At 43.3% G+C, this 27404-nt stretch overlaps 1 protein-coding gene across 4 annotated transcripts in view; it reads left to right on the top strand.

The window, feature by feature from the left end:
* TOX2 (TOX high mobility group box family member 2) overlaps positions 1 to 27404 on the top strand; it is a 264503-nt gene that overhangs the window by 127194 nt on the left and 109905 nt on the right. For all 4 annotated transcript variants that reach the window (XM_024194567.2, XM_024194565.2, XM_024194564.2 and 1 more), the window contains exon 3: positions 17829 to 18074. In XM_024194567.2, coding sequence (XP_024050335.1) covers positions 17829 to 18074 — 246 coding nt within the window. The remainder of the gene's footprint in view (positions 1 to 17828; positions 18075 to 27404) is intronic.

Here is a 27404-nt window from a genome sequence, read left to right as displayed (position 1 = left end):
GGGTTCTTCTTTCCATGCTCTTTTCTCCCCTCTCGCCCCACCCATATGAAACCCTGTCGGCTTACTTTTTAGGGCCCAAAGCTAACTTTTGAAGTAAGTGGGTTAGGTCCAATCCTATTCCATAGTGATTTAGGCTGAGGGCTGCAAAGGGACTTTCCAGGGTTAGGCAGGGCCCATCGTTTTGCTCTGTATTTGTACAGCACTTAGCACAATGGGGTCCTGGTCCACTCTGGTAATACAGACAATAAATAATAACAATGGACACTCTGCTGCCAGTGATGGTCATTGGGAGTTGGGAGCCTAACTCCTTTAGAACCCCTGGCAAATCTTGCCTAAATTGCATTCAGTTATTTAGCCGCTCTCGGGCGGTGCTTGGAATAGTACCAGGGCTAACCCCTGTTCTGTTTGCACAGGCCCAGCACATGAGCTGTGTGCTGAGGAGTTCAGCTGGGTTATGGGGCAGGGGGAAGGAATCCCCCTCCCCAGACGTAGAGGATAGGTCTACACTGCGATCAAAAACCTGCAGCACCAAGTCTCAGAGCCTAGTCAACTAACTCAGGGTCGGGCTGTGGGGCTATAAAATTGCAGTGTAGAAACATTTGGGCTCAGGCTGGAGCCCGGGCTCTGCGACCCTAACCAAGGCAGCTGGCCTGGGCCAGCCACAGGTCTTTTATTGCTGTGTTGAGATATCCAGACTGATAGCATTGCTGTCCTACAGCCGCTGGTAGTGCCTACTTTAGAACACCGACATCCATGGAGCTGCTCCTGTTTATGCTAATATGGAGTTTAGCGCATCACATTTTGATTATGTTTCAGCTTTATTTCAGCATCTTTCTCAGTATGAGCCAAACCCTGGCCACAATGAAGCCAGTGGGAGATCTGGCAATCACTTAAGTAGGACCAGGCTTGGCCCTGTATTCCTTAGCCCTCAGAACTTCACAGAATTGATGCTGCTTAAGCGGACAGGACATATGGAGAGTGGTTTGCCTACACTCGTGGGTTCCATCTATTTTATGGTTAATGTCTGAGGAATAGCAAAGGTTATTCAGTGTTTTTACAGAAATAAATGGCAACTTCCAAAACACTCTGCACAGTAACAGTGTTCATCTTGTCATGGTATTCAGCAGCTGTTTCATTGGTCTAGGCCTTGTTTAAATGAGAACATGTAACAGAGATCCCTCACGTACTCATATCTTGGATGGGAGGTAAAAATCGAAGGCCTGACTATGTACGGTTATTAAATATCTATTGGTACTTTCTGCAAGTGTAATGTGGTTAATTCCAGCTTTGTGGCTCAAATTTCCACCTAAAACTCTCCCTTTGATTTCAGCTGGCTGCATTATTCTTCACTCCCTACATAAAAATTGCAAGAACTGTTGCTGTAGGCTGTTAAACAGCTGCCATGTTCCATCCCCCCAGAGTTGTCTTGGTATTGTGCGTAATATGGCCATTCTAAAATACATCAAGGAGTTCAGAATATCACTCTGTACATGAGACGTGTGTGTGTGAGAGAGAGAGAGAGACACACACATACACCAAGGCACACCAGTTATGTACTGGTGGGTCATTTAGTGGGAACATCCAAGATATTCACTAAGGATCTGATGTTGGAAACACTGTATCTTATTTTCTGAGGAGGGCCTCTCTTATACACCTTCAAAAATTCACATGCTCCTGTGAATGGCCCCTTAGTCACACACTGGTTTATGCACATAAACCCATTTTTGTGCATACAGATGCCAGTTTTTGTGGATGGCGAGTGTGCGTGCAGGATTTGGGGGTGAATAGTCATGCCTCCTTTTGAACACTTGGCCCCTTATGTCTTGAATCTTCATTGACAAATTAAGAAGAAACGTGAGACGTTTCAGCAGAAACCATGGGTGAATCAAGTTAGTATGTAGCCCCCTCATTGTAGCAATATTTGATCATTTTAATTCCACAGAGCCTTAAATAAAGTAGTGTTTACTGAAATCCGTTTGTAACACAGTACTACAGCCATGTGCAGTACATATTGGCCCTGCGCAGTGGAATGTAGGCAGCATGTGCTTTGATGTAAGCCTGCTGAAAACCTACTCCAAAGTATCCATTAAAACGGGCACAACTTCTTTAGAACCATTTAAATTCTGTACACTAGGGAAATATTATGTAAGATGGAAAGGGAAAGAGAATATGCAAAGTGCAGCGTAGTATTGTTCCTGCTTTGGGTACTTTATTTTCCTGCTCCACTGGAGCCAGGTTGCATTAATTTCTTAGAGTGCTTGTTACTTATTCTTTCCTGCATGAATTCCATTAATGTTTTCAAGCAGCCTTATCTTTTGACCTGCATGTACTGTATTATATATAATTATGTACTGCAGCATTTGCTCAACACAAAATACGAAATTGGTATGGTCCAACAATGCATCTCTACACAATACTGTGATCCTCTCATTATGCATGTGCAGTATATCATGAATGAAAAAAAATATATAAAATCTGTGTTTGTCAAATGCATGGGTGCATGAGATCCTTGAATATTATGTTTTAATATTTCTTTTGTTCAGCACAGCCCAAGATACTAGGAAACTAAGGGAGAGAGTCTGGCCCCATCACTGTTTGCAGACACCAGTATTCGATGGACCCTTTGCTAGTGTAGATTGGTGGAATGGAGCTCCACCAATTGACACCAGCTAAGATGCTGGCACTGGCTGTGTAATTCATCCCTAATATTTTTTAAGATCATGCAAGCAATAACAGTGGGATTATCAACCATCTTAATATTACTGAGCTCAAACAAAATATACAGCATGTAACAAAAGTCATGCCTAAGTAACAGTGAGCATTGTGCACCTAGTGATGTCAGCTAGTGGAGTTCAAAGTAAGCTATACACAGAACCCGTCAGTTGCATGTTGTAAGCAAATGCTCTTAAGACGGTAGCATGAATAGCCAAGAAAAGCAACAATTTGACTTATCTGAAAGAAATGATCACACCCTTCTCATCAAGCAGAAGTGGAGCAAAGCATTCTTGGTCACAGATGCTACCTAACAATTCAAGAGCAGCCAAGGATCTAACATGAATCTGATGACCCCCCCCCCCCCCAAATCTGACTACAAAGACAGAGGGTGGGATTTCTCAGACATGCTCAATGTTGCCCTAACTTTGTATAAGCCAACAAAACGAGCACGTTCAAAAATCTCACCAACAGCCACGTGGCCCTTTTCTGGTCTGCTCAGTGAGAGAAGAGTATTTCTCACAGGAACTCACGGTTACTCAACAGAATTCACGCTGCAGGACATGGGAATATTAAAGCTGTAGGACTTGCTGATGAACCAAAATATTGCAGGCACTCATGTTTACCCTATCTTCTCAGTAGATATTTCAGTGAAAAACTAAGGGCAACAAACTTAGAACTTGTCAAAGGAAATACTTTTTACACACTGTATAATTATTCTGTGGAACTCGCTGTCACTAAATATTGAGGCCAAGAGCTTAATAGAAATTTTGAAAGAATTTGACATTTCTATGGATGATGAGAACATCTATAGTTAAATTATATATAATATGGGAAGGCTAAACCCTCATGCTGCTGGGTATAAGCCAACTGCTAGCTGACAAGTTCTAGTAAGAAGAAATTTGCCTTAGGAGCAGATTATTCTGTAATTGTTCATTATGGATTTATTGTACCTTTCTCAGAAGCATCTAGTCTGGTCACTTTCAGAGGCAGGATACTTCTCTTGATGGCCTGTTGGTCTGATCCAGTATGCCAGTTGTTCCTGTAATAAATGTGTGTAGTTTCCATTCTTTCCTCTATTTTTTTTTAAAATGCTGTTTCTATCAAAGGGTTCGTTCTCCTCCTAGATGAAGTCAATGGGTCTTGAGACTATGTATCTGGAGGGAGAAGTTGTCCCCAAATCTGTGTGTAGATTTGTAATTGGGGACATTCTGCAGCTCTTCTGGACTCCTCCTGGGTACTCCTTTACAAAGCAATTGCTGTACTTCAAAAAGCCTAGTAATAAAAGCAGGAAAGGTTGGGAACTGTGATGGATTACAATTTTTTCCTCTTTATTCCTGAGGGTAACTACTTCCAAAACTCATTTCTGGCTTTGTCACTGGGGAATTCTAGGTCTCTATCCTCACACAAGAGGATAAAAGTAGCATTACTAATCCTTTATATACCATTGCCTGCTGCATTGCTGCTTTCATGCATGTATTATCTGTGTTTATGGTAACTGTAACCTTTTCTTGAACCAGAGATTTTCCTGAACAAGAGCCCTCTGGGACCTGTGTGGACTTTCCTGGATACATTTTTAATAAACACAATAATTTGACTGTAAACCCATTACCTATTCTATGTTTATTCTATGGGATAATCATTTTCATGCCCACAAAAACACTAATTCACAGAGCAATAAAAGGAAGAATGGCAACCAGCACAAAATTGGTATGTGTTGTGATAAAACAGCCCATCTTCAGCATCACACACTGTACCTTTATATATTGCCTGTAAGTAATGGCCTCCAAAAGACATTAAATCTTAAAAAAAAAAAAAAAAAATCAACTCTAATTGTAACTATATTTTTGTTTTTCATTTTGGTTTATATACAGTATGTGACTTTTGCAGAGACATTTTTATTCCAGGAAAATGACAGGCCAACAAGAAGCCATAATTGCACTGATTTTTAGAAGTGCTGCACTACTACAGATCTGATGTACTGCAAGACATGAATCAGAAAAATTCTATTAAAAAATCTCTTGAATGGCTGACACAAGAGTATTATCCACGATGATTAATTTGACTTGGTCATTATGAACACAGACAAGTCTGACAAAATTACATTTCATTCCCCACTGAATTCATAAAATCACTATACACATAATAAGAAGTTATAGTTCTATGCTATCCACTCTATCTGACAGGATTTCAGTTCTGGATAAGATACTGTTTAAAAAAAGGGAAGGGGTAGAGAGACTGTTTAAGCCTACAATAGGATTGGTTTATTTTGCTACAAATTGTACATAGCAACATTTTTTTTTAATTTTCCATTTGAGGTTGTGATGAAAGTCAGCTGGAGCTTGGAAAATCAAAGTCAACGTTCAGTGTAAGCGCTTATTTATATTGTAAGGTTTTAGGTAGGTTCTGATTCGCCAAAGATTTTCATGTGCTAAACTCTTGCACATTGAGTAGTCCAGAAGTCAATGTAAGTCTTTGCAGGATCAGGGTCTTAGATTGTAATGCCTTGGGGCAGGGACTTTCTTCTGTATCACGTCTGTACAGCACTTAGCACAAGGAGGCCCTGATCAGGTCTCTGGGTGTATCTGCAATACAATTGGTCATCATCATCTCTCTTCCTCCTTATTCACACCAGTGTAAATGAAGTACAGATATGGATGTTCAGATTGGAGACAGTTTTGACAACACATTTTCTGGCTTTCATTCTATTTAAATTTATCCTTTAAAAAACCCATAAATAACTCGTGCATGGTTAAAAACCACATATTATTTATACCCAGTCATTGGGCTTTTAGGTCCCATTGACAGTTGGTATTATTCAGAGGAGCCATAGTTAAAGTTGAGACTTGCCTTCCATTATAAGCTTGATATTAGCCTTCCCTTTAAAACCCTCAGAAAGATAATTTTCATGTCATAGTTTGGAACTGTGCAAACAGTTCCAGTGGAAATGTACTTCTTCACAAGTATTTGTGCCCCTTTCCCCTTCCACCAACATTCTCTTGAACAAAAACTTGTGCACATGAACATTTGCCGCCACTGAGGGAAAGGAGCAGTGAATACTGTCAAAGACAATTAGCAGTTTGTATATGAGTGACTATTCACAAATGCCTCTTTAGAGTATTCGGCCAACTCTACTCAATGTATTTTGTAGGCCCTGCAATTCACATATGTGACTATAGGAAGGGTCGTGGATCTATGCATATTTCAGAGTATATTCTAAATATAGCAGAAGGTATCCTATTTTCTTGTTCCATATACATCAATGGAGAACAGGCTAGATCTCCACACGCTAAGATGAAGCAAATCAATTCCCAACGCACAGAACTGCTGATGCAGAAAATCAGTGCTGCTGCAGTTCTTTGGCACTGAGGTTTTGAAATCCCAGGTGTTAAAAAAGATCCCCTTCTCCATCAGTACTATGCAGAGACATCATGCCAAAGGGACATGAAGGGACATGTTCCCCTGCTCACTGCTTCTCTACCAGCAGTGTGTCCTTCCCCTGACATCCATAGTGATCACTCTGCCGCCTTTTACTCCTCTCATTTCTCTTCAGTCTATAACATCCACCTGCCACCATTATTACCAGTGTTTCTGTCTCTGTCCGGTATACTTGGGCCACAGCACCATATCACTCCAAGCACTGCAGTGCTTCATCTAGCTGTGCATTGAATTCAAGGGTACCTCTGAAAAGGGAAGGAAAGAGCTGCAGAGGACAAAGGTCGTGGAAAGTGATGAGGTCAGCTGGGGCTGGAGGGAGGTGAAGAAGCAGGGAAGTAGATGCTCACTCTCATCTCACAGTTTTCTTTGCATGACAGTTTACTGTGCAATCCCATAAACAGGATATAGATGAGGGAGTTTCCATCATAAATGACAAAGTGATACATAGAATTTCCTAGGCATTGCTTACAGTAAACATATTTGAATAAAACACACATTAGACACTATCTGTCTGATATTGAAAGTTTGTGTTTACTATGTTGGCGTCACTGTTTAGGAACAATGCACTGTTGCCAAAATGCTACCCTTGTAAATCTGCCAAGGTTAGTGAAATCTCATTGCCTTAGACTCTGGATAAATCAAAGATGGACATGGAAATCAGACTTTAGGAGGGTGGGAAAAGATGTCTTGGGAAAACTGATGTCATTCAGTCGTGAACTTGGGCCTTTCACTTGATCATGATGGTTCAACCCCCTTTTCTCCTCATTTGGCCCATGTTTGCCAAGCCCCTCTCTTAACCAAGTCCCTGCCAACGCCTCTCCCCCTCCCTCCCCCCCGGTCTACTGACTATTTAGTATGTGCTGAGGATTGTATGTGGATTTGAAGTTTCATGGTATGCTTTTTTGGAATAGCTGCCACAAACAGTTTATGGTAAACTTCACCGATACCCCAGCAGTAAATAGTTCATTGTATAGACAGTCTTAGATATTTATTCTCCCCTAACTACTAAGGCAATATGTCAGTGACATGTTATATATTTGTTGTTGGAAAGAAGGAAAGTGTAATCCCCATGCGTTAGCTAGCTGTGTGGTTCTCTGGCTTCTCCTCTTTTGGACTGTCTCTACACTTCAGTCAGCAAGCCTTCTGACCTCTGAGGATGGAGGATGGAGAAGGAAGAGAAGAAAGGAAACTTCAGACCCACCGCTTTCCTAATTGTTCTCCTGAAATCCTTTCTCTGGTCCACTCACAAAGTTAGATGTTCCTGGTGAAAGAACCTGCCCTTTGGCTCAGAGGGAGGCCTCTGGGTCTGTGCCTTGTCGCCATGGGGAGTCAGCTCTCTGCTGCCTGTTCCTAGCTCCCTCGGCATAAGGATCGTGTTGCAGGTGGGCTGGAGGCAGGAGGGGCTGCAGACGGAACAACCCTGCACTCCCACAATCTGGGAGTAATGGAATGGCCCCAGGGAGCTGTTACAGCCTTGTAATTAAGAGAAGGCCTCAGGCTGCTCTAAATTAGGGCAGGGGCTGACCTGGCTCCAGGATTGGGGGATGGGGAATAGGATGCTTTGAGACTCCTTTCCCCCACTTGTTAGGTCATGCTCCAAGTGCAGTTGGAGTGGACCTGAGGATCTGCTGCCTTGACTCCACCTGACTAGTTTTTAAAATCAAGGGAGAACACATCACATGGGAAATGAGTAGAGAGATTGTGCTAGTAAAGAGCTGTATAGAGGAGTGTGTGTTGGGGCTGCTTTCTTGTAGCTTAAAAGCAGCCCCTGTTAGGAAATGAAAGGAAGATTTTTAAGAGCAGGTTAGACAAACACCTGTCAGGGATGGTCTAGATAATACTTAGTCCTGCCTCAATGCAGGGGACTGGACTAGAAGACCTCTCGGAGTCCCTTCCCAGTCCTATGATTCTGTGAACACACAGTCCATCACATTTTGCATTGTCTCTGCTGTTAGGGTGGGGTGGATCACACCATTCTCCGTGGTTCCTTGCAGCTCACCGAAAATAAATTCTCTGCCGTTTTCTCTCTCAGACTCAAGTTTGCCTGTGAACATTATTTCACAGGGCAAATATTTACCTGCAATAATGCTGAAAATCTCCCCTTCTAACTGTGAATAATATTCTCTGAGATTGGCTGAAACTCCTGGATCCTAGCAGATAATCACAGAGAACATGACTCAGTGGAGAATTGGGGTCACTGGATATTTGGCGTGTTACAAAGAAGAATTGGTTCCCAGGTTCACGGTCAGGTTGTCTTCTCTGTGACCAGTAACATGCTGAGATGAGGCTGGCTAGCTGTAGATCTTAAAATGCTTTTTAAAGAAGGGCATTACTGTCCCCATTTTCCATATGGGGAGAAACTGAGGCACAGGAAGGTTAAGGGTCTAATTTTCAGAGGTTCTAAGCACCCACAACTCCCATAAGGTCCATGTAAGCTGTGAGATCTTAGCATCTCTCAAAATCCAGCTATTACAGTCCTTGCTGAGATCCCCCTTGTGGACAGTCTCAGGTCTTCTGTATTGGACCCAACCTGTGGATCCCCGTTATTCCCAGCCCACTGGGTGTGCCAGAGACCAGTGCTGAAAGCTACAGTCTCCCAGAGCTCCATCCTCATTGGCAGTTGGCTGTGTCACTTAACTCTTTGGGGACACATAGCAGATAAAGCAAGGAACCCACAGGCTTTGCACAGGAATTTTTTACACACACACACTCACTTTACTCTTAGCAGTACTGGAGCTATGCAGATCTATGCAAAATCAACACCTACATGCTCCACCTTATGTCTATGCTCACTCCTTCTGTGAGGTCCTGGGACCAGTCCATGTGTGAGGTGAGTAGTCCCCTCCTGCCTTCAACCTCCTGCTTCCTGGCAATGTTCTGCTGGGGAAAGAAGTCACATTCTGTCATTAAACAAAGTTTCAGACAACTCTGTCACTGACCGGCTTCAAAGCCCTGGTCAGGTGGTTAAAGTCTCAGCCTCCCTGGAGACAAACTGGGAGAACCAGCTTCCTTTAGCCTGGTTCCCTTTTTGGCAAATCCGTTGTTCCCATTGTGGAGGGTTGTTCGAAGTTGGTGCCCCCTTGTTGGCTCTCATGCAGAGTCAGACATCTAGGCACTAGGCCCGCTAACAACAGAGTGATGATACAATCCAGCATGAGGGTTACAGTGTACAGGCAAGGACACCGCCAAAATGGAGGCTGAAATGCAACATGGATTCACAGAAACCGACTGCCGACAGACGTAGCCCCAGAACTCTCCCACAGGTCATGCTGTGAGTTAGCAATGGAACCATACCCCTCAGCTTATGTCAAGGAATGTCACTCATTTTAGTCTCACAGCTCCATACCTTTCACAGGTTGATCGTTCAAAATGGTTTATGTCATCAGTTAAGAATCATGCAGCTGAGGTGTTAGAGCAGGGGTTCTCAAACTGGGGGTCGGGACCCCTCAGCGGGTCGCGAGGTTATTATATGGGGGGTCACGAGTTGTCAGCCTCTACCCCAAACCCTGCTTTGCCTCCAGCATTTTTAATGGTGTTAAATATACAAAAAAGTGTTTTTTAATTTATAATGTGGGCCGCACTCAGAGGCTTGCTATGTGAAAGGAGTCACCAGTACAAAAGTTTGAGAACCCCTGTCTTAGAGCCATTTGTGCTGAAGGAAGGACTCCCACGGCATTCTTAGTTTTGTGTGTGAATAATTTTTTCTTGTTTTGGGTGCTTGTCACACATGGCAACGTTGTTAGACTGCAACAGCGTGAGAGAAATGGGCAGAGCTGGGAACAAAGGCCAGAGTTCCTGACTCCCAAACCTATGATCTGCTCACAGGAACACACATTCTATTCTGCACTGTTGGGAAACTGGAGGGTGAGAGAAATCCAAGTTAAAAAAAAAAAAAAAAAAGCGAAAAATTTTCAAACATTTCAAAAAAAAAAAAAAAAAAAATTCTTGTTTTCTTTAGAATTTTTTTGGCCAATTTTTTCCCCCAGATTCCAACCAGCTCCACTAAAGAACGACTGACTTTGGAGCAATTAAATATCATCTATAATGTTGCATTCATGCTGCAGTTTTCTACATCTGGTCATTGTGGCCCAGACTGTCCCCTGTGTGGTCTGCTAATGCACAGGGGATGGGAAACTCCAAGGTTCTCTTCTCAGTGCTTTCTACCCATTCCTATCTGTCAGGGAGAGAGCTTTGCTTCTCTCGCTCTGGCACATGGATGGAGGAAGCAGCTGGGGGTTCAGGCCCCCAACAGAGCAGATCCTTGAAGAACCATGTACATCTCAGGCAATCAGAAGAGGTACAGGCAATCCACAGTGGCCACACCAGCCTCCTAACAGCCCATCTCTTTTACGATGGTAGGATGGACTCCCCACAGGTTGCTGGACCTGGAGCCCCTCCCAGAAAGGGCAGTAGGTTCCACAGCATGGAGGAGAAAGGTACCTGAGTCATCTTTCACATACCCACCACATTCCTGTGTAGCTGGGGATGCAGGCAGCTATGATGTCACTAACAAAAACATTCCCCAGAGCCCATTCACACCCCAAACCTAGATCATGCATCACACAGGGCCCTTGCTGGGAGGCTTCGATAGTGTCATGAAAGAGGAGAGTAATTCCACAGAAATGGTCTTTCCATACCTCAGGACAGATGTCTGCTGGCTCCTTGTACCCACCCAGGGAAGAGAAGTAGAATGGATGGCATGGTGCTTCAGGTTAATTTATTAAGAGGGAGGTGGGGACTTCCCTTTTCCTGGGACCTGTCCAACAACATGCTCTGTAAGCCATGTGTGATGATGCCTATAATTGGCAAGAAGGCAGAAACAGGCAAATCCGGGGTTAACACATGAGGAAAAGTTGCCTGGCACTCTCGAGCTATGTGGCCCAGCAAGTTCTGTGCTTGCAGGAGACAAGACAGGGCAGTTGTTTATTGGCACAAGTTCCTCCCACTTTTCTTGCAGTCTGTACCACAACGTTCCCATGTGCAATGATTTTGGAGCAGCTGAATGTCCAGTCTCACTGCTGAAGGGGAGATCTGATTCCAGCATCCCGCCTACCTAACCTCTCCACGAAGCTGCCTTGTGCAGCGCGCTGATAAGAGCAGAACAGAACTGCAATTGTTTCTCTCCAGCATTGGAAGCAGCAGAAGCAGCATGTTCCTTTGTCACATACGCTTACGTTGTGTTACAACAGTGTTAGATGTTTGCATTGAAAAGGTTCAGTGCTGCTTCAAACTCACTAGTCTTTGGGCCCAAGTTATCTTAATGGAAAAATCCTGGCTTCTGCCCTTGCGCCCCCAGTAATTTGCAGATGCGGTTTAAGGTATCTGTAGTAATGTCCAAACATGTGAGTGTACTCGCACTTCAGGCTCTTTGATGTCTAAGTGACCTAAATGGTGGGCACAAAAAGGGAAAGTGGTTAAGCCTTAGAAGAAAGTCAGGCTCTTAACTCCTGGGGTACTGAGGACATCCTCATTTTTCACTGAGCTCCTCAGGATCTCTCTTGTCCTCAGCATTTCCTCCATCTCCAGAATAAGATCCTCCACCTCCCTAGCCTCCCCTTTGGGCCCTCTGAATGATGCCTCCCCCTAGGTCAGCGAAGGCACTCTGGGCTCTTCTGTGTATTGCCTACCCCCTTCGAACCAATGAGCTGGTAGGAGTTACTCTCAAGCCACCTGAATCCTGAGATGAACCTGATTTTGTCAGCAATCGCTTCCTCTGACATTTTACAGGGAGCAGTTTTTCAATGGGACCAATTAATTCTCGTTTACAAAGGTGATTGGGAGTTGAGCACAACTCCCTGTTCTCTGTTGCCCCTTGCAATTCAGACCTCCCTCCAGTAACCCTCACTGTCTTCAGCTTTGGTGTCATCCTTGACCATGAACCCTTCTTCTCTTCCATCTGCAAAATATGCTTATCACCAACTCTGTAGCACCACCTGGGCACGCCGCTCCCCCCTGTTAAACTCTTCTTCTAAGCTTTCATCTTCCTTTATCTTGGCAATTCCAGTTCCCTGCCCTAAGACCTCCCTATGTCCCTGCTTCCCAGGCCTCAGCATGTACAGAACATTGCTGCTTGAATATACATGAAAGAAAGATGAATTCTCAGCCACCTTCCTGAAACAACCCCACTTGCCCTCTGTGCAATTCAAAATCTCCCTCTGTTTATAAATAACCTTCCATGGACTTTCTGTAGCCAGCCTAACAGAGCCTGCATTGGGTCTCTCTTCTCCCTTTCCCCCTCCCGACGGACTTCATACACTTGCTCCAGCTGACTGCCCTCCTTGCTCCCCACCCTCTTCCAGCTCTGGCCTCCACTCTGCTCATCCCCAGTCAGGCCACTGGTGTGTGCGGTCAGGAGCAGCACCCTGCATCTCTGCACCTCCTCAACTCTCCTTACCAAGCTCAGCTTGATGCATCTCTTTTCCCCCATGAAAGTGACTGGGAATTAATTGCCTACTTGCTATTTGCGCCTTTGAAAATCTCCTTCCTCTTCATTTGTGTCTCCCTCAGCTGTTAGTGAACCTACTCGATAAAGTGTTTGGGGTTGCAGTTTGCATGAAAGATACTGCACGGGCTGGAACGGCCCCAGGCTTTACTGATACTGTGCTTGGGTGCAAAGGAAACAGGAAATAGGCTCCTTGATCAACCAACAACAATGAGGCTGCAGGAGAAAATCCTCTTCTAACAAAGCTGGTGGATCCACTGACTTGTCAGTGCCTGTTCAGGCTGCCAAAATTAAGGTGACAGATGTAGGATTCAGACACTACCACTGTCCATTTTATAGTGCACTTCTATTTATACTGTTCAATAGAATAGGCTGTAGTGTTGTACAGGATGTGGAAATAACTGGCTGGGTGGTAGTACTGCTGAAAGGCATCTGGGGATTATAGTGGATCACAATTGAATACGAGTCAGCAATGTGATACAGCTGGAAAAAAGGTGAATATCATTCTTGGGTGTATTAACAGGAGTTTTGCATGTAAGTCACAGCAAGTACTTGTCCCACTGTACTTGGCACTGGTGAGGCCTCAGCTGGAGTACTGTGTCCAGTTCTGGATACTACATTTTAGGAAAGATGTCGACACGTTGGAGAGTCCAGAGGAGAGCAACAAAACTGATCAAACATTTTGAATACCTGAGCTCTGAGGAAAGATTAAAAAAAACACTGGACATGTTTAGTGTTGAGAAAAGAAGACTCGGGGATGGGGGGGGGCTTATAGTCTTCCAGTATGTTAAGGGCTGTTATAATGAGGACAGTGATCAATTGTTCTCCAGGTCCACTGACAGTAGGGCAAGAAGTAATGGGCTTAATCTGCAGCAAGGCTGATTGAGGTTAGATACTAGGAAAAACTTTCTAACTCTAGGGGTAGTTAAGCTCTGGAACAGGCTTCTAAGAGAGGTTGTAGAATCCCCATCGTTGGAGGTTTTTAAGAGCAGGTGGGACAAACATCTGTCCGGGATGGTCTAGGTTTACTTGGCCCTGCCTCAGCCCAAGAGTTGGACTTGACTCCTCGAGGTCCCTTCCAGCCCGACATTTCTATGCTCTATGAGAGAGGGGTATGATCTCACTAGGGATCAGAGGCACTGCTCCCTCTTAACAGCCCATGCAGCGTTACCTTTGCAAAAGTGGAATGGGCATGGTAAATTGGGGGTGGAATCATGGCTGCCCTGGTGGCCTGTGGAGGGGAAGGCATGTGGTACCTGCTGAAAGGATGGCAGAGAGGCAGCTGCAGCTTGAATTCTGTCTGAGTCAGCCAGAATCCTTTCAATAGCTACCCTTGTATCATAGCCCCTCTGCATACTGCTGGGCTCTAGCTTTAAAGTCACAAACTAGCCAGGCTATGGGGTAAGCTAAATTTTCGAGATTCAGAGTCATAAATTCACACTTTAACTTTGAAACAAGTTTATATTTAATTGCAATTAAAAAAAAAAAAGATGTAAAAAATATTTTTTACATCTCCCCCAGTACCCCCTCGTGGCTCCCCTCCCACAAAGACCCTAGAATGAGTTTCTGCACAGATACAATCTACACAAGGATTAGCTAGTTCCATAAGAGTTGAACATACTGGACATGGTCCTTGAACTCTAGCTCCATTATCAACATCACATAAAGACATGAAAGGGTCTGAATACAATGAAGAGAGAAGTGCAAGGGGGGTGGGGGGAGATGCAGCCATTTTTACCATATGGCAGAGATACTGCAAAGTTGGAAAGATACATGGATCCTTGGCATCATCACTTCATTTTAACTAGGGTTGCCACCTTTCTAATTCCTGGTAACTGGACCCTGCCCCCAAGGCCCACCTCTTCCCTTGAGGCCCAGCCCCTTCTCTGCTGCTTCCCCCAAGGCCCCACCCCTGCTCCACCTCTTCCCCCGAGGCCCCGTCCCCATTGCTCACTCCACCCCACCACCCCCTGTCGCTAACTGGATAATCTCAAGGAGCCTGCCTGCAGGTAGGAGGCGGCCCCAGCTGAGCAGGTGCTGGCGCGGGTTAATGCCCTGGTGCCTCCCTCTGCCCCACAGTAACTGGGCCTTTGGTTCAGGTGCCATTTAGGGTTGCCAGGACCCCGAAAATCTGGCACAGAAGCCAGAAACTGGACTGTCCGGGTAGAAACTGGATGGGTAACAACCTTAATTTTAACATGCGCCTGTTACTGCAGAATAAAGCAGGGACTTTGCACCCAACTCTCCCCTCCCCCCCAGAAGTCGATGGGAGTTGTGCAGATTCAGGCTCCTCGTTTCAGCTGAGCTCAGTATACTTGAAAGTGGAAAATCCTACGTCTTCCGCATTTGTAGTATAATAGAGCAAGCCGCCTTTTAGGGAAGTTGAGCTTCACTGTGGTGACATCTTTCAGTCCCTGGTAGGATGAATGGGTTTGAACATAAACCGGGGGGGGGGGGGGGGGAAGGGAGTTTGTGATAGTAAATAATTAACATTTAACGTAATTTATAATGTAATCTGTAGTGTATATTATAATGCATAATCTACTGCATAATTTAATCTAAAATAACATTAACATGCAAAATATGTTGTGTAACACACTTGATGAGGAAATGGTAGTTGGTTGTTACTGAGACAAGTAGACTGACAAGTAGAGACTGAGTTTTAGAGGACAGCATTTCTTCAGTGGTAACTTTAAACCACCACTTGTGAGTATGGATTCAGTCATCCCAAACGTGAAAATAAACTGTGTATTTCAATACATCATCATCGTGGATTCCACCTATATACAGTATCTATCTACTGAATCTCTGCCTTATCTTTCTAGCTGTCTTTTTAAAACACGTATAGAGTAAATATAGGCTTGGGAAATTGTTCTTAGCTCATATGGTGTGAATGGTTGCAGGCGTGAAGTCTGATTATGTTGATTGGATATTGTTTAATCTGATTCTGATTGTGTACTGCTTTGATCCTTATTTTGATATGACTGCATAATACTGTAGTGATTCGGAAAGCTTTGTGATTTAGACAGTTCTTGTTTTCTGAGTTGAATAGAATGAGGAGACAGAAATGCGCAGGGGGTGTGAGCCGCGATGACAGGTTTTCCATACTCCTAACAAAACCTCCTCAAAGCCTTTTAGCAAGCTGCTCAGCAGAAACATAAGAAACTTGTATTTTTGAAGAGCGCTTTAGGAAACTTGGAGTGGATTTTACATAATTTAACTAAGTACAGCAAAGCCACTTGCTTATATACCTGATTCCAAAATAAACCAGTTGGAAGAAGTTTGCTGTGCAATGATTTATTCAAATCCCTCTCTGTATACCGTGGAACAAAATCCTCTTAAATATCTGGGAAAGAATCAGTGCACTTCAAACTCTGTAACCCAAATGAAAACTAACTACCAGACCTATTAAATGGAATCCATCGGCCCTATACTCTTTTATGTGCAGCCTGTCATCCCCGCCCCTTCCAATGTAATATCTGAGCTAGACAAGCTGACTGGAAGAATAACTGAACTGGAATCTCCACTTGATAACTGTGTTGATACTAATATATAGTAGTATAGACCTTGAGCCCCCATTTCTTGTGTACACAGTGTGAAGTCAATGGGAATTTTGAGGGCATATAAATCACAGGATTGGTCCCACAATAAGTTCTCCGATTACTATCTTTATTGCAATGGTATCATGTGAACAACATAGGGGAGACAAAAAAGGGAGGGGAATCACCTTAGCTAAGGATAATGAAAATGTTAAACTCCCTGCACCTCTGTGAAGAGTGACGAAGGGATGGTGCCATTGCAGTCAATGTTTCTCTCCAAAGAAAGTGCCAGGACACTCAAGCTCATGCCCTCTCCGACTGGTGCTTCATAACGAGATTCCAGACAGCCTCTTCTTCACTTGCTCTCTGCTGCGTTTCATGAAGACTTTTTAATTCAAGTTACATAAATCTTTTATTTTATTATTATTTTAATCTGGGGTGATGGAAGGTGAGGATTTGTGTGAGAGTTTTGAGGCAAAGGCTTAATAGTCTACAGTGTTTAACCATTTTTACACACATGGATTTCTGGTCTTAAATCAAGTATTAAATCAAAATCCAACCATGAAACTAGGTGATCTTGGAAACTGATCTTAAAATCCATGTGTATAACACTAGGGATAAACAGAATTTCATATAGTATAGTCATATATGATGTAGGATATCTTTAAAATAAGCTTTCTCTTTAAAATAGAACCTGTTATTATGTTCTTCCATACCAAAATTAACAATCTTATTGCAAGATTCACATTTATTTTAAATGTACTGTAGATCTAATATATTTTGTCTCAGGAGAATTACAAAGGTGCAATTTCAGATTAATTTTTAACATAGGTCAGGGAAATGTTTTAATAAATCTCACTGAACTGGAAATGATCACGATAAAACTATCTGCACATTTGTGTTCTTCTTCAAGGTAGTGTCATCAGGAAAAGAGCTAGTTAAAGGTATTTTTATTCTTAAATATCTTTGCACAATGAAGTAAATATGGGCAGGTCTCCATGCCTGGAACAGTCAAATGAGACTCATTTTTAAAAAAAAGATGCTACAGCCACATTTCTGAATAGGTCTCTCAACTGGTAGATAAATACTGGGTTTTTCCAAGGAGCCTAAAGGAATTTGGTGCTCAGATACCACTGACTTTCCATGGAAGTGGAGTGCTTACTTCCCTTAAGCCCCTTTGAAAATCCCAGTCATAAATATTGCACACTCATTTGTGTGTCCAAAGAAGCATTTGTACTCTCAAATGCAGCAGTTGTATATATTACTACCAGATTTATGCATGCAAATACCCTTTCAAAAAGCAAGCTTAGAGCCCTTTTTGCAAATTTAGTTGTTTTGGTCATATCTTGACATTGATCCATGCACGGAATTTTCTGCTGAGGTGGATGAGAGTTCTACAAAGCAGATGGAGGCAGGACATTATACCTTAGTGATAGAAATTGAAGCTCAGGCCATGAGAAATGCCCTTCTGTTTGATTTGGGATGATCTTGATATTAACTACAGCATACTGTGATAGTCTGATGTTGCTTTGGGACCTGCTTATGAACATGACTGGGCATTGTCATTTAGGAATTATTGTATTATCTGGTTGTGGTTAATTTGTAATTTTTTTTTTTTTTTTTGCATCACAAAACATTTCTTTTGCTGAAGCAACAAGGAAGTGACATATTGTAAAAATGTCCTTTTATTATTTCAGACGTATAATGGTCAGAATGAGAATAATGAAGACTATGAAATCCCTCCTATAACTCCTCCTAACCTCCCGGAGCCCTCGCTTCTTCACTTGGTGGATCATGAAACTGGGTATCATTCACTGTGCCACGGCCTCCCTCCAAATAGCCTGATACCAGCATATTCCTATCAGAACATGGACCTTCCAGCCATCATGGTGTCTAATATGTTGAGTCAGGATGGGCATCTGCTCTCCAGCCAACTACCTACGGTGAGTAAAGTTTTCTCTTTTATCATGTTCTGTTTGATCTGATACAATCCACTGTGTGTCATTATGAGTCGTTTGAATTTAGAAGGATATTCCTGGAAAAAACATTTCCAACTAAGGATTGAATAAAGACAGTGAACACCGAGCTGCCTTCAGTTGGACAGGGAGCATATCTCAAAGATGGGGGTGGTTTGATTGATTCTGTAGAAGTCATTTGCATGGCCATGGTCATGGTGCTTTTCAGCGTAATTTTGTATTTTAAATTCTATGCCTTTTTTGGACCCTGTTAATAACCTAATTGTATTCAAGGGGTGGTTTTGTATTTCGCTCTTGGTGCATAATGTCATACTCATTGATTCTTGCCTTTAGGGAGGGAGTGAAGTACGCAGGCTTTATTTTTCCTGCATACTTTGGTTGGGTCATCCAAAACACATTGGAAAAAATAACCCCAACTATACATACAATATGATGGGGGCTAATTTAGCTACAACTAATCAGGAAAGAGATCTTGGAGTCATCGTGGATAGTTCTCTGAAGACGTCCACGCAGTGTGCAGCGGCAGTCAAGCAAACAGGATGTTAGGAATCATTAAAAAAGGGATAGAGAATAAGACGGAGAATATCTTATTGCTCTTATATAAATCCATGGTACGCCCACATCTTGAATACTGCATACAGATGTGGTCTCCTCATCTCAAAAAAGATATACTGGCATTAGAAAAGGTTCAGAGAAGGGCAACTAAAATGATTAGGGGTTTGGAACGGGTCCCATATGAGGAGAGATTAAAGAGGCTAGGACTTTTCAGCTTGGAAAAGAGGAGACTAAGGGGGGATATGACAGAGGTATATAAAATCATGAGTGGTGTGGAGAAAGTGAATAAGAAAAAGTTATTTACTTGTTCCCATAATATAAGAACTAGGGGCCACCAAATGAAATTAACGGGCATCAGGTTTAAAACAAATAAAAGGAAGTTCTTCTTCACACAGTGCACAGTCAACCTGTGGAACTCCTTGTCTGAGGAGGTTGTGAATGCTAGGACTATAACAGGATTTAAAAGAGAACTAGATAAATTCATGGAGGTTAAGTCCATTAATGGCTATTAGCCAGGATGGGTAAGGAATGGTGTCCCTAGCCTCTGTTTGTCAGAGGGTGGAGATGGATGGCAGGAGAGAGATCACTTGATCATTACCTGTTAGGTTCACTCCCTCTGGGACACCTGGCATTGGTCACTGTCAGTAGACAGGATAGTGGGCTGGATGGACCTTTGGTCTGACCCAGTATGGCCATTCTTATGTTCTTACGTTAAAACAAAGCATCCAAAAAAGATCCCAGGGCACTTCAATATTGATGATATTTTGAATAATAAATATACCACTACGTTCGTTGCAAGTACTGTAAAATGGGAGCAATCTGCTCACTGGCATAGTAAAAAGGTTAAGGTATGGCATGAACTACCTCATTCTATGGTTTAAAAGCCCATTTAGTGAAAGAACTGAGCCTACGCCATGTCCTCTCAAAGTCAGTGGGAGCTTTGCTCGTGACTTTGAGGGGAGCTGGATCAGTCCCCAGTCCTGCATAGGTTAGAGGTGGCAGTCCTAAAATGCCTTTTGGGTTACTCTGGAACAAGGCGTTATCTTCAGAAGTTTCATGTTAACCTATTGCAGAAAGGACTAGCACAGGGATAATGAATTAAAAATGGAGGTCTGGGGCGGGGGGGAAATGAGCTTATTTAACCCAGTATAGCGATCCGTTCAGCACAGAACCAGCCATGTTGTGTAAGCTTTTGTCTTGATTTTATCAGCTGTATTGAATTTATGATGAAGTCATTTAATAATATTTTCCCTTTTAGCAGATTTAACTACATGGTAGGTTTTCTATATTAGTTGCTTCTAAGATCATTGATTTCCATGGGTGTCACTGGAATGCATCAATATCAAACAGAGCTAATTTTGTTTAATTAACATGCCTGCATCTCCACAACCATCCTAGCTAAAGAGTATTTGCTTTTCCTTGTCTCAGTAGATAAGGGTCTGGAAGGTAGTAGTGTTCACAGGAGCTATTATCACTTTCTCTAGGAACATACCAAAGCTCTCAAAATCCTTGGCATGTCTGCACTTTTTTTTCTTGATAAAGTTTATGTGTTTAAAAACAATTGATGAGCATGATATTGAAAACAGATCTCTTTCCGTGAAATTAAATATTACATTGGGCTCCTCTTTAGCTTTTAGCTTCTTAGTTCATTAAATTATTCATTTCTGAGACAAAGAGTCAAATTTATATGAAAGATGTTTTCCCTAGTTTAATTTAAAGCACAGCCCCTACTTCTGACCCCTATTTTCATACCACAATATTTTTATCCTGTGTTGATTGTCTCATTTTTGCGAGGTGATATTGCATTGATAAATCAGTTTCTAAAATACCCAAAGAAACAAGAATAGTGGGATTTATTAAGCAGCTTCTGAATGTCTGAAATAATTTATTTTGGAGTAGTCCTTGGGAAATGTTCTCTTTCTTATTTTATGGTTCTGTTTTACAAATGCAGCATCTTGACAATAAATCAGGACTGAGCTAGGGAAGATAAGAAGGGGGCTTAGTATGCTGAAAACAGAATAGAGAGATTGAGTTGTTTCCCCTTTACCACTAAAATTAAAAATCCAGGGAACCCTGAATTTTTCAGCTGATAGTGAATTGGAAGTGTTTGGTTTTAAAGCAAAGCCGTTGAGAAAGATATCTCCATAGGTCCCAGCGGTAACGAGGCAGATCAGTAAATGAATTGTGTAGTAATTTTAGGCCCAAATGAAATCCTTTCTTACCCTCCTGTCAAACACTTTTCCTCTGCTATCAAACTTTTTGTTACAGGCTGACCCCCCTTTTCCCTCACAAATTGGCCAAATTCTGCCTTTGGATGCACGGACAGGGATCCCATTGACTCCAGTGTGTGCACATGGCAGTACAGCGTTTGTCCCAATGTGCATGTGTAATCCTGATTAGCATTAATGGGAGCTGTGCACGCACAAGAGGGAACAATAAAATCCCAGAGATGGAGCAGATTTTTAAATTTGTATCATTAATACCTTCTGCCCGCATGTCCATCAAGTCATAACCCACTTGGTAATGGTCTAATGAAGTAGACCGTGCTTCAGGCATTTCTTGGGTGACATTGCAGGGCGTCTGAAGTGCTGTGGTCCTCCCTGAAAGTTACAAGGTAGATATTTGCAACAGGAAAAATTCATTCTGAGGAGGAACATGTTTACTGACTTGACAATAACAAAGCATTAATTGTTTCACTGTGTGTAGTAATGGGGGCATCAGCCAGTTAGGAAGGTGACTCTTGTTTGAGAGTTCAGCAGGAAGCCTGATCAGATTTGGTCTTTGTTTCAAGTCCTAAATGACTAATGCAAATGTTAAGGGTATTAACACGCCTCCCATGTGCTTCGGCTCGCAATGGTCTGTACATTTTTTTGCATACACAGATGTTTCCTACCTTTGCTGCCATTTATTTTATCTCTGGACTAAAAATATTTTTAATGAAAGGGAAAAATTGTAATTGCAAGAAGTTTGGGATGCAAATCTTAAATGTTAAGAATTTATGTCCAGTAGCTAGGATTTTTTCATGTGCGCTCATGAAAAATCTAGGACTATTAAAATGACATGACCTAGGCATTACTGAGAGCAATGGGAAATGACGTTTACTCTACTGCTCTAAAAGTAATTGGGAATAAGGGAGGCTCTGCAATCCTGTAGTGTCTCCTATCCAAGAATCTGATAACTAACACTTTCCAACCATTTCATGAAGCTTCACAATACCCCTGGGAGGTAAGAAATTGCTATCCCCATTTTACAGAAAGGAGCACTGCAAGGTGAAATAGTTTGCTAAAAGTCCCACATTGAGTCATTAAAGAGCCAGAGATAGAACCCCGGTCACCTGACTCCAGGGCTGTGTGGTCGTGTTTCAAAACTGGGCCAAAACTGAAATATTTTATCTGATTCAGAGATTGTAAGCCCAGAAGGGACCACTGTGATCATCTAGTCTGACCTCCTGTGTAGCATTCCCTGCTCCTGGAATGTAGGGGTATTGATAAAATGGGACTTTGTATTACATCTCCAGAGCAGTAACCTGACCAAGGAGGTTTTGCAAAACTAAGGTCACCTCCATATTTGCTTATCATGAATACATCCTATCAACAGTCTCCCTTCCTCGGCACCTCCTCTGCGCTACCTGCTTTTGCTTAGCCAGTTGCTCCTCAGGCGTTTCAGATTGCTCCATGAGATCTAGTGTCTGGTCTCCCTCTTGCAGACTCATGTTTCCTTGGGACACAATTAGATAGCATTGCCAACCATCCCAGATTCCCCAGCAACATCCCTTGGTCTGGATTGATTTGCAAGGAGATCAAAAAGCCGCTGATTTTATTCCTCTTCTTTCTGTCTGAGTGTTTGATATGTCCTGGCTGGCTTGAATTGGGTGTTCATCTTCAAACCTCTTCCTTTGTTGAAGATGTGAGGTTCAGCACATTTGTGTGGCACATGGGACATTCCAAACTTCATGTACAGGCTGCCTCTGTGGAAGAGCAGAACTTTGCAGGAGAAGAAAGAGGCCTACAGAAAACTTGACAGTGGTTAGGCTGCTGGTGTGCTGTGATCATAGCCTCCCATGTTGACCGATATAGTTTCCCTGTACCCTCATCTGTCTGTCCCTTTTTGGTCACTTGTCTTATACTTAGATTGCCAGCTCTTTGGGGTGGGGGACTGTCTTTTTGTTCTATGTTTGTACAGCACCTTGGACCATGGGTTCCTGGTCCATGACTGTGGCTCATAGGCGATATGATAATACAAATAATAAATAATAATAATTGAATAGATACTACTGGGATTCCAGCGCTGCAGGATGGACAGTGAAAGAGAGAGAGGGGTCACTGAATGTGTGTGTGTGTGTGTGCGCGCGCGCGCACTTATAAGAGAGAAACCTCAACATGGGGAGGTTGGGGGGAGAAAACTACATAGATGGATATTTCTTGTCATTAATAAACAAATTAAATGTACCAGACACGGGCCAAAAATTCAAGTGTTTTTCCCCCTGAAAAATTTCAAATCAAAATGTTTTGTTCAAGATATTCTGAAGAAAATTTCAGATCTTTCTATAAGAAACAAAATGACATTTTTGCTCTATATTTTGAATCACAATTTTTTGTATTGTTTCAGTTTTCAAAAATATTTCACATTTTGGGTTATTGTCCCTTACTCTCTTCCTCTTCCTTTTTTACTCCCCTCCTTTTTTTCAACTCATAAATAGGACCCTACCAAATTCATGGCCATGAAAAACACATCATGGATTGTGAAATCTGGTCTTTTATGTGTTTTTACCCTATACTATACAGATTTCACGGGGGCAGGGAGGCCAGTGTTTCTCAAATTGTGGGTCCTGACCCAAAAAGGAGTTGCAGGGGGGTCACAAGGTTATTTTAGGGGGTCACAGTATTGCCACCCTTACTTCTGCACTGCCTTCAGAGCTGAGCAGCATACTATGCCATGCTGCCCTTACTTCTGTGCTGCTGCTGGCAGTGGCTCTGCCTTGAGAGCTGGGCTCCCAGCCAGCAGCCACCACTCTCCAGCTGCTCAGCTCTGAAGGCAGTGCTGCAGCCAGCAGCAGCACAGAAGTAAGAGTAGCAATACTGCAACCCCTGCCCCCCCCCCACAATAACCTTGCGACACCTACACAACTCCTGTGTGGGTCAGGGCCCCTACAATTACAACACTGTGAAATTTGAGATTTAAATAGCTGAAATCATGAAATTTTCCATTTAAAAAATCCTATGACTGTGAAATTGACCAAAATGGACCGTGAATTTGGTAGGGCCCTACTGATAAATGGGGGTGGGTGGGAAAGAGAATCCCCCAAACCTGTTTTTCCCCCTCCTTTTCCAGTGGGGACAAAATGGGGGCAAAAGAGGGGGAAATGTAAAAAAGGGGGGAAAGGGCGGGGGGAATCTAAAATCCAAAATCACAAACAAAATGAAAATTGTGATTTGAAACAAAACAGAATTAACCTTTTTGTTTCATTTCAAATGTTTTTGTGGAAAAATCTCCTTGAAATAGCAGTGCTTTTGTGAGACATTTTTATTTCAATGAGGCTGCATTTTTTGATGGAGAAGTTTTTCAACTGAACAATGTTTAGCCGCTCTGCTGTGTTCTCAGGATCTCTGTTCTTCTATCCTGTGCCTGCTTCTCTGGCTGAAGGCGGGTAGCCCTGTGGATGGTTCTGTTCTGTTCTCCTCTATGGCCCTCAGGCCTTTTCCTCAGCGCCTGAAGCATGCAGAAAGCTAGTTGACGTTCTCTCCATTGATACGCAGAAAGCATGCTGCTGTGTCACTAGTAAGGAAGCATTTATTGTGCAAATTTCCTGCACAAATAAAAATCATAACATGAAATAGCAAAGCAAAAAGCTGAGATGCAACCGTAGGTGTCTTCCTCAGGCCTGAATTTTAAGGAATATTGTTACAAACACAGTGAGAATAAATGGAGATGGTTTTCATGCCACCTTTGACCCAGGCGCATAATTACAGATACTGTTAGTTATTTATAGTTAATCACACCTAATACCTCAGTCAGAATCAGCGGCCTGTTGTGTTGGGTGCTGTGCGAACATACAGGACACGATCTCTGCTCCAATGAGCCTGTGACCTACACGATGCATGAGTGAATGAAATAAACAATCGGAAAGATGGGCTGGAGGTGGGATGGTGGGGAAGGGCATGTCGGAAATCCTGTCCCATTGAAGTCCTTGGGAGTTTTGCCATTAACTTGAGTGGGATTAGGATTTGACCCCTTGTGTTCACTCTCTTACATTATGTGCTCATCTTGGTAATGTAGATGGTTCTGTAATGTAGTGGCGGGGTTTGCTTCTCTTGCCTGTATCACTGTTAATACAAATGGTGACTTTTCACAGGTTGGGGAAATAGGTGAAGGTGATGAGAGGAAAGAAGGTGGTGGGAAATATGTGAGGGGAAGGGAGTGAGATGGCAGAGGACAAGAGAATGGGAGAGCTAGAAAGGATGGAGGAGAGAAGGAAGGTGTCCTGGGCTGGGGTGGAGAGATGGGAGGAACACAAGGATAGTTGGGAGGCAGGGAAAAGTGTGGGGGCTGGTCAGAAAAGGTTGCTTTTTGATGGGAAAATTTTTGACAAAACCCAACCCCCCAAATTGTCAGGTTTTTTCCACTTTCTCTGTTTTTTGCCTCCAAAAATAGGGGGGAAATAAAAGCAGGAGTGGAGAGGGAGAGAAAAAAGGGAGAGTGAGTGAGGGGAAAAAAAAACAGAAAATGTTTTGGTGAGAAAGGAAAACATTTCGAACAAAATGAAAATTTCCCTCCCCCTCCAAAAACCAATAATATAGAAAAATGGTGTTTTCTGTCAGAAAAAGAGAGTTTTGAAAGAAAATTTTTGACCAGCTTCAGTGAGCACAAGGATTTTTGCCTGGAACCAGCAGTTGTTGCTACCTGTCTGTGTCCATCAGGAGTGTCTGTGGTGATGGGGCGGGCAGCAGAGCACGTCCTGGGGTGATTACTGAGGACAGAACAGTGAAGAGAGTGGTGCAGCCCGAGCAGCTTGGATGAAAGGGACCGGAGGCAGCACAGCCCCAGCCTTTGAAAAAGCTGAGGTAGAATGGCAGTGGTAGCAGGGAGAATGGGAGCATGTTGGGTTAAAGAACTGTTGTGAATAAATGAGTTTTCAGAAGGGATTTGGAAGAACATGTTTGACAGAAACAAAGGGTGATCAAGGTCAGGGCTGAAGAATTTCCAATGCAGTGCAAACATATTTCCATAAATATTAGATAGGGGTCTCAGAATGTCTGCGTCCCTCATCGTGTGAGCCTGCCGAATGGAGCCTGTCAGCACTGGAGGCTCCCCTACCGGAGGGTGGCTCCTGTGCCACACTCCAAGCAGAGGGGAGGAGTCGGGGGAGTATCCTGGCCCAGAGATGGAACTTTACTGCACTGTGACGGGAACCGCCACGCGCAGTGACTCCTGCTGGGCCCTCCTGCGCTGCCCTGGGCCAGGTTACCCTCTCTGCACACAGCTCTGCCCACAACCATTTTGGACTGGGCTTCCCTGGCTGCCCAGGGGTTCATCCCATAAAGGGGAGAAGTCCCCTGAGTCTATTGAGGGCCCAGCCCCTACACCTCACTCCCTAACAGCAGCGCTGCTGGTCGGCCAGATGGGAGCCCATTGACAGCTCCCACACTGGCCCAGTTTGGAACAGCGCCTGCCATGGTAACTTACCATTGACTCAAACACTTGGGGTCACGTTGTTTCAAACCTGCTCCTGGGAGATGAATATCACAAAACTCCACGTGAACAAACACCAACTCCAGGAACATAGCCTTGTTTTTCCATGGTCCTAGCCTGGCACAATGGCAGTGAAAGGATATTAGAGCACTGGAAATGCAAAATGACTGGGGCATTCCTCCCTTGGGCTTGGGCATTGTGTGTGACTGGTTCAGGGAGGGGGTTCAAGATGTTGAAGGTATGATTGCCGAGAGTTCTGTCCCCTGTGCTCCTCTCCTACGGGTTTCACCACGGTAGGGGCAGAACCCAAGGACATTATTGTTTCATACACTGTTGTGTGTGTGGAAGCTTCAGTGTCTTAGATACCATGCAATGGTAACTATTAGCAAGTGCTGACCTTTTAGTGGTGATCACTGTATTATAGGGGAAACTGGTAGCAACCCCTGTATCTAATCTGCCTAACACTTTCCATCATAAAACATTCTTGTGACTTTATTTGAGAAGTTCAAAAACATCCATGGTTAGCAATAGGCCTTTGAAATTTAAAGAGTGCCTTTTCTTTGTTCAACAAAATTCCATTGAGTTTTTCTGAGCTGTAAACTGTTGAAAGTCAACTTTTATTTCACTTCTGTCTCTCCTGTGTCTCAGGAAAATGTTGGCAGCCCACCGAAGTAATAACTGGACATGAACATCCTAAGGTTGGGCCTACACTGCCACCAAATTAGCAGCAGCAGCAGCAATCACTGTGCTGAGAGTGCCTGGGAGCTGCCAGAGCAACTGTATTGGAGGATTAGGAAGAGTTGGGCCAGGCTGAGCTCCCCCACACCAGACTGCAACCTCCAGTGTCCCATATTTACTTCTAGGGGCACCATGTGGGGCAGAAATTCCCCTAGATCACTGTGGGAAAGAGAGTCAGCCTGGGCTCCCCATAACCATCCTCTGGACTCAGTGGGATAACAGATTTCTCCTCTTACCAGCTAGTGTAGTTAGTCGTGTAGGTCAAGCTGTAGCAGTTTGAGCACCAGGGCTAGAAATTCAAGGTTCAAATCCAGT

This window comes from Terrapene carolina, unplaced genomic scaffold (assembly GCF_002925995.2).
Source record: "Terrapene carolina triunguis isolate 2854851 unplaced genomic scaffold, T_m_triunguis-2.0 Scaffold233, whole genome shotgun sequence".
Lineage (NCBI taxonomy): Eukaryota > Metazoa > Chordata > Testudines > Emydidae > Terrapene > Terrapene triunguis.
This window is presented reverse-complemented; position numbering and strand designations above follow the sequence as displayed.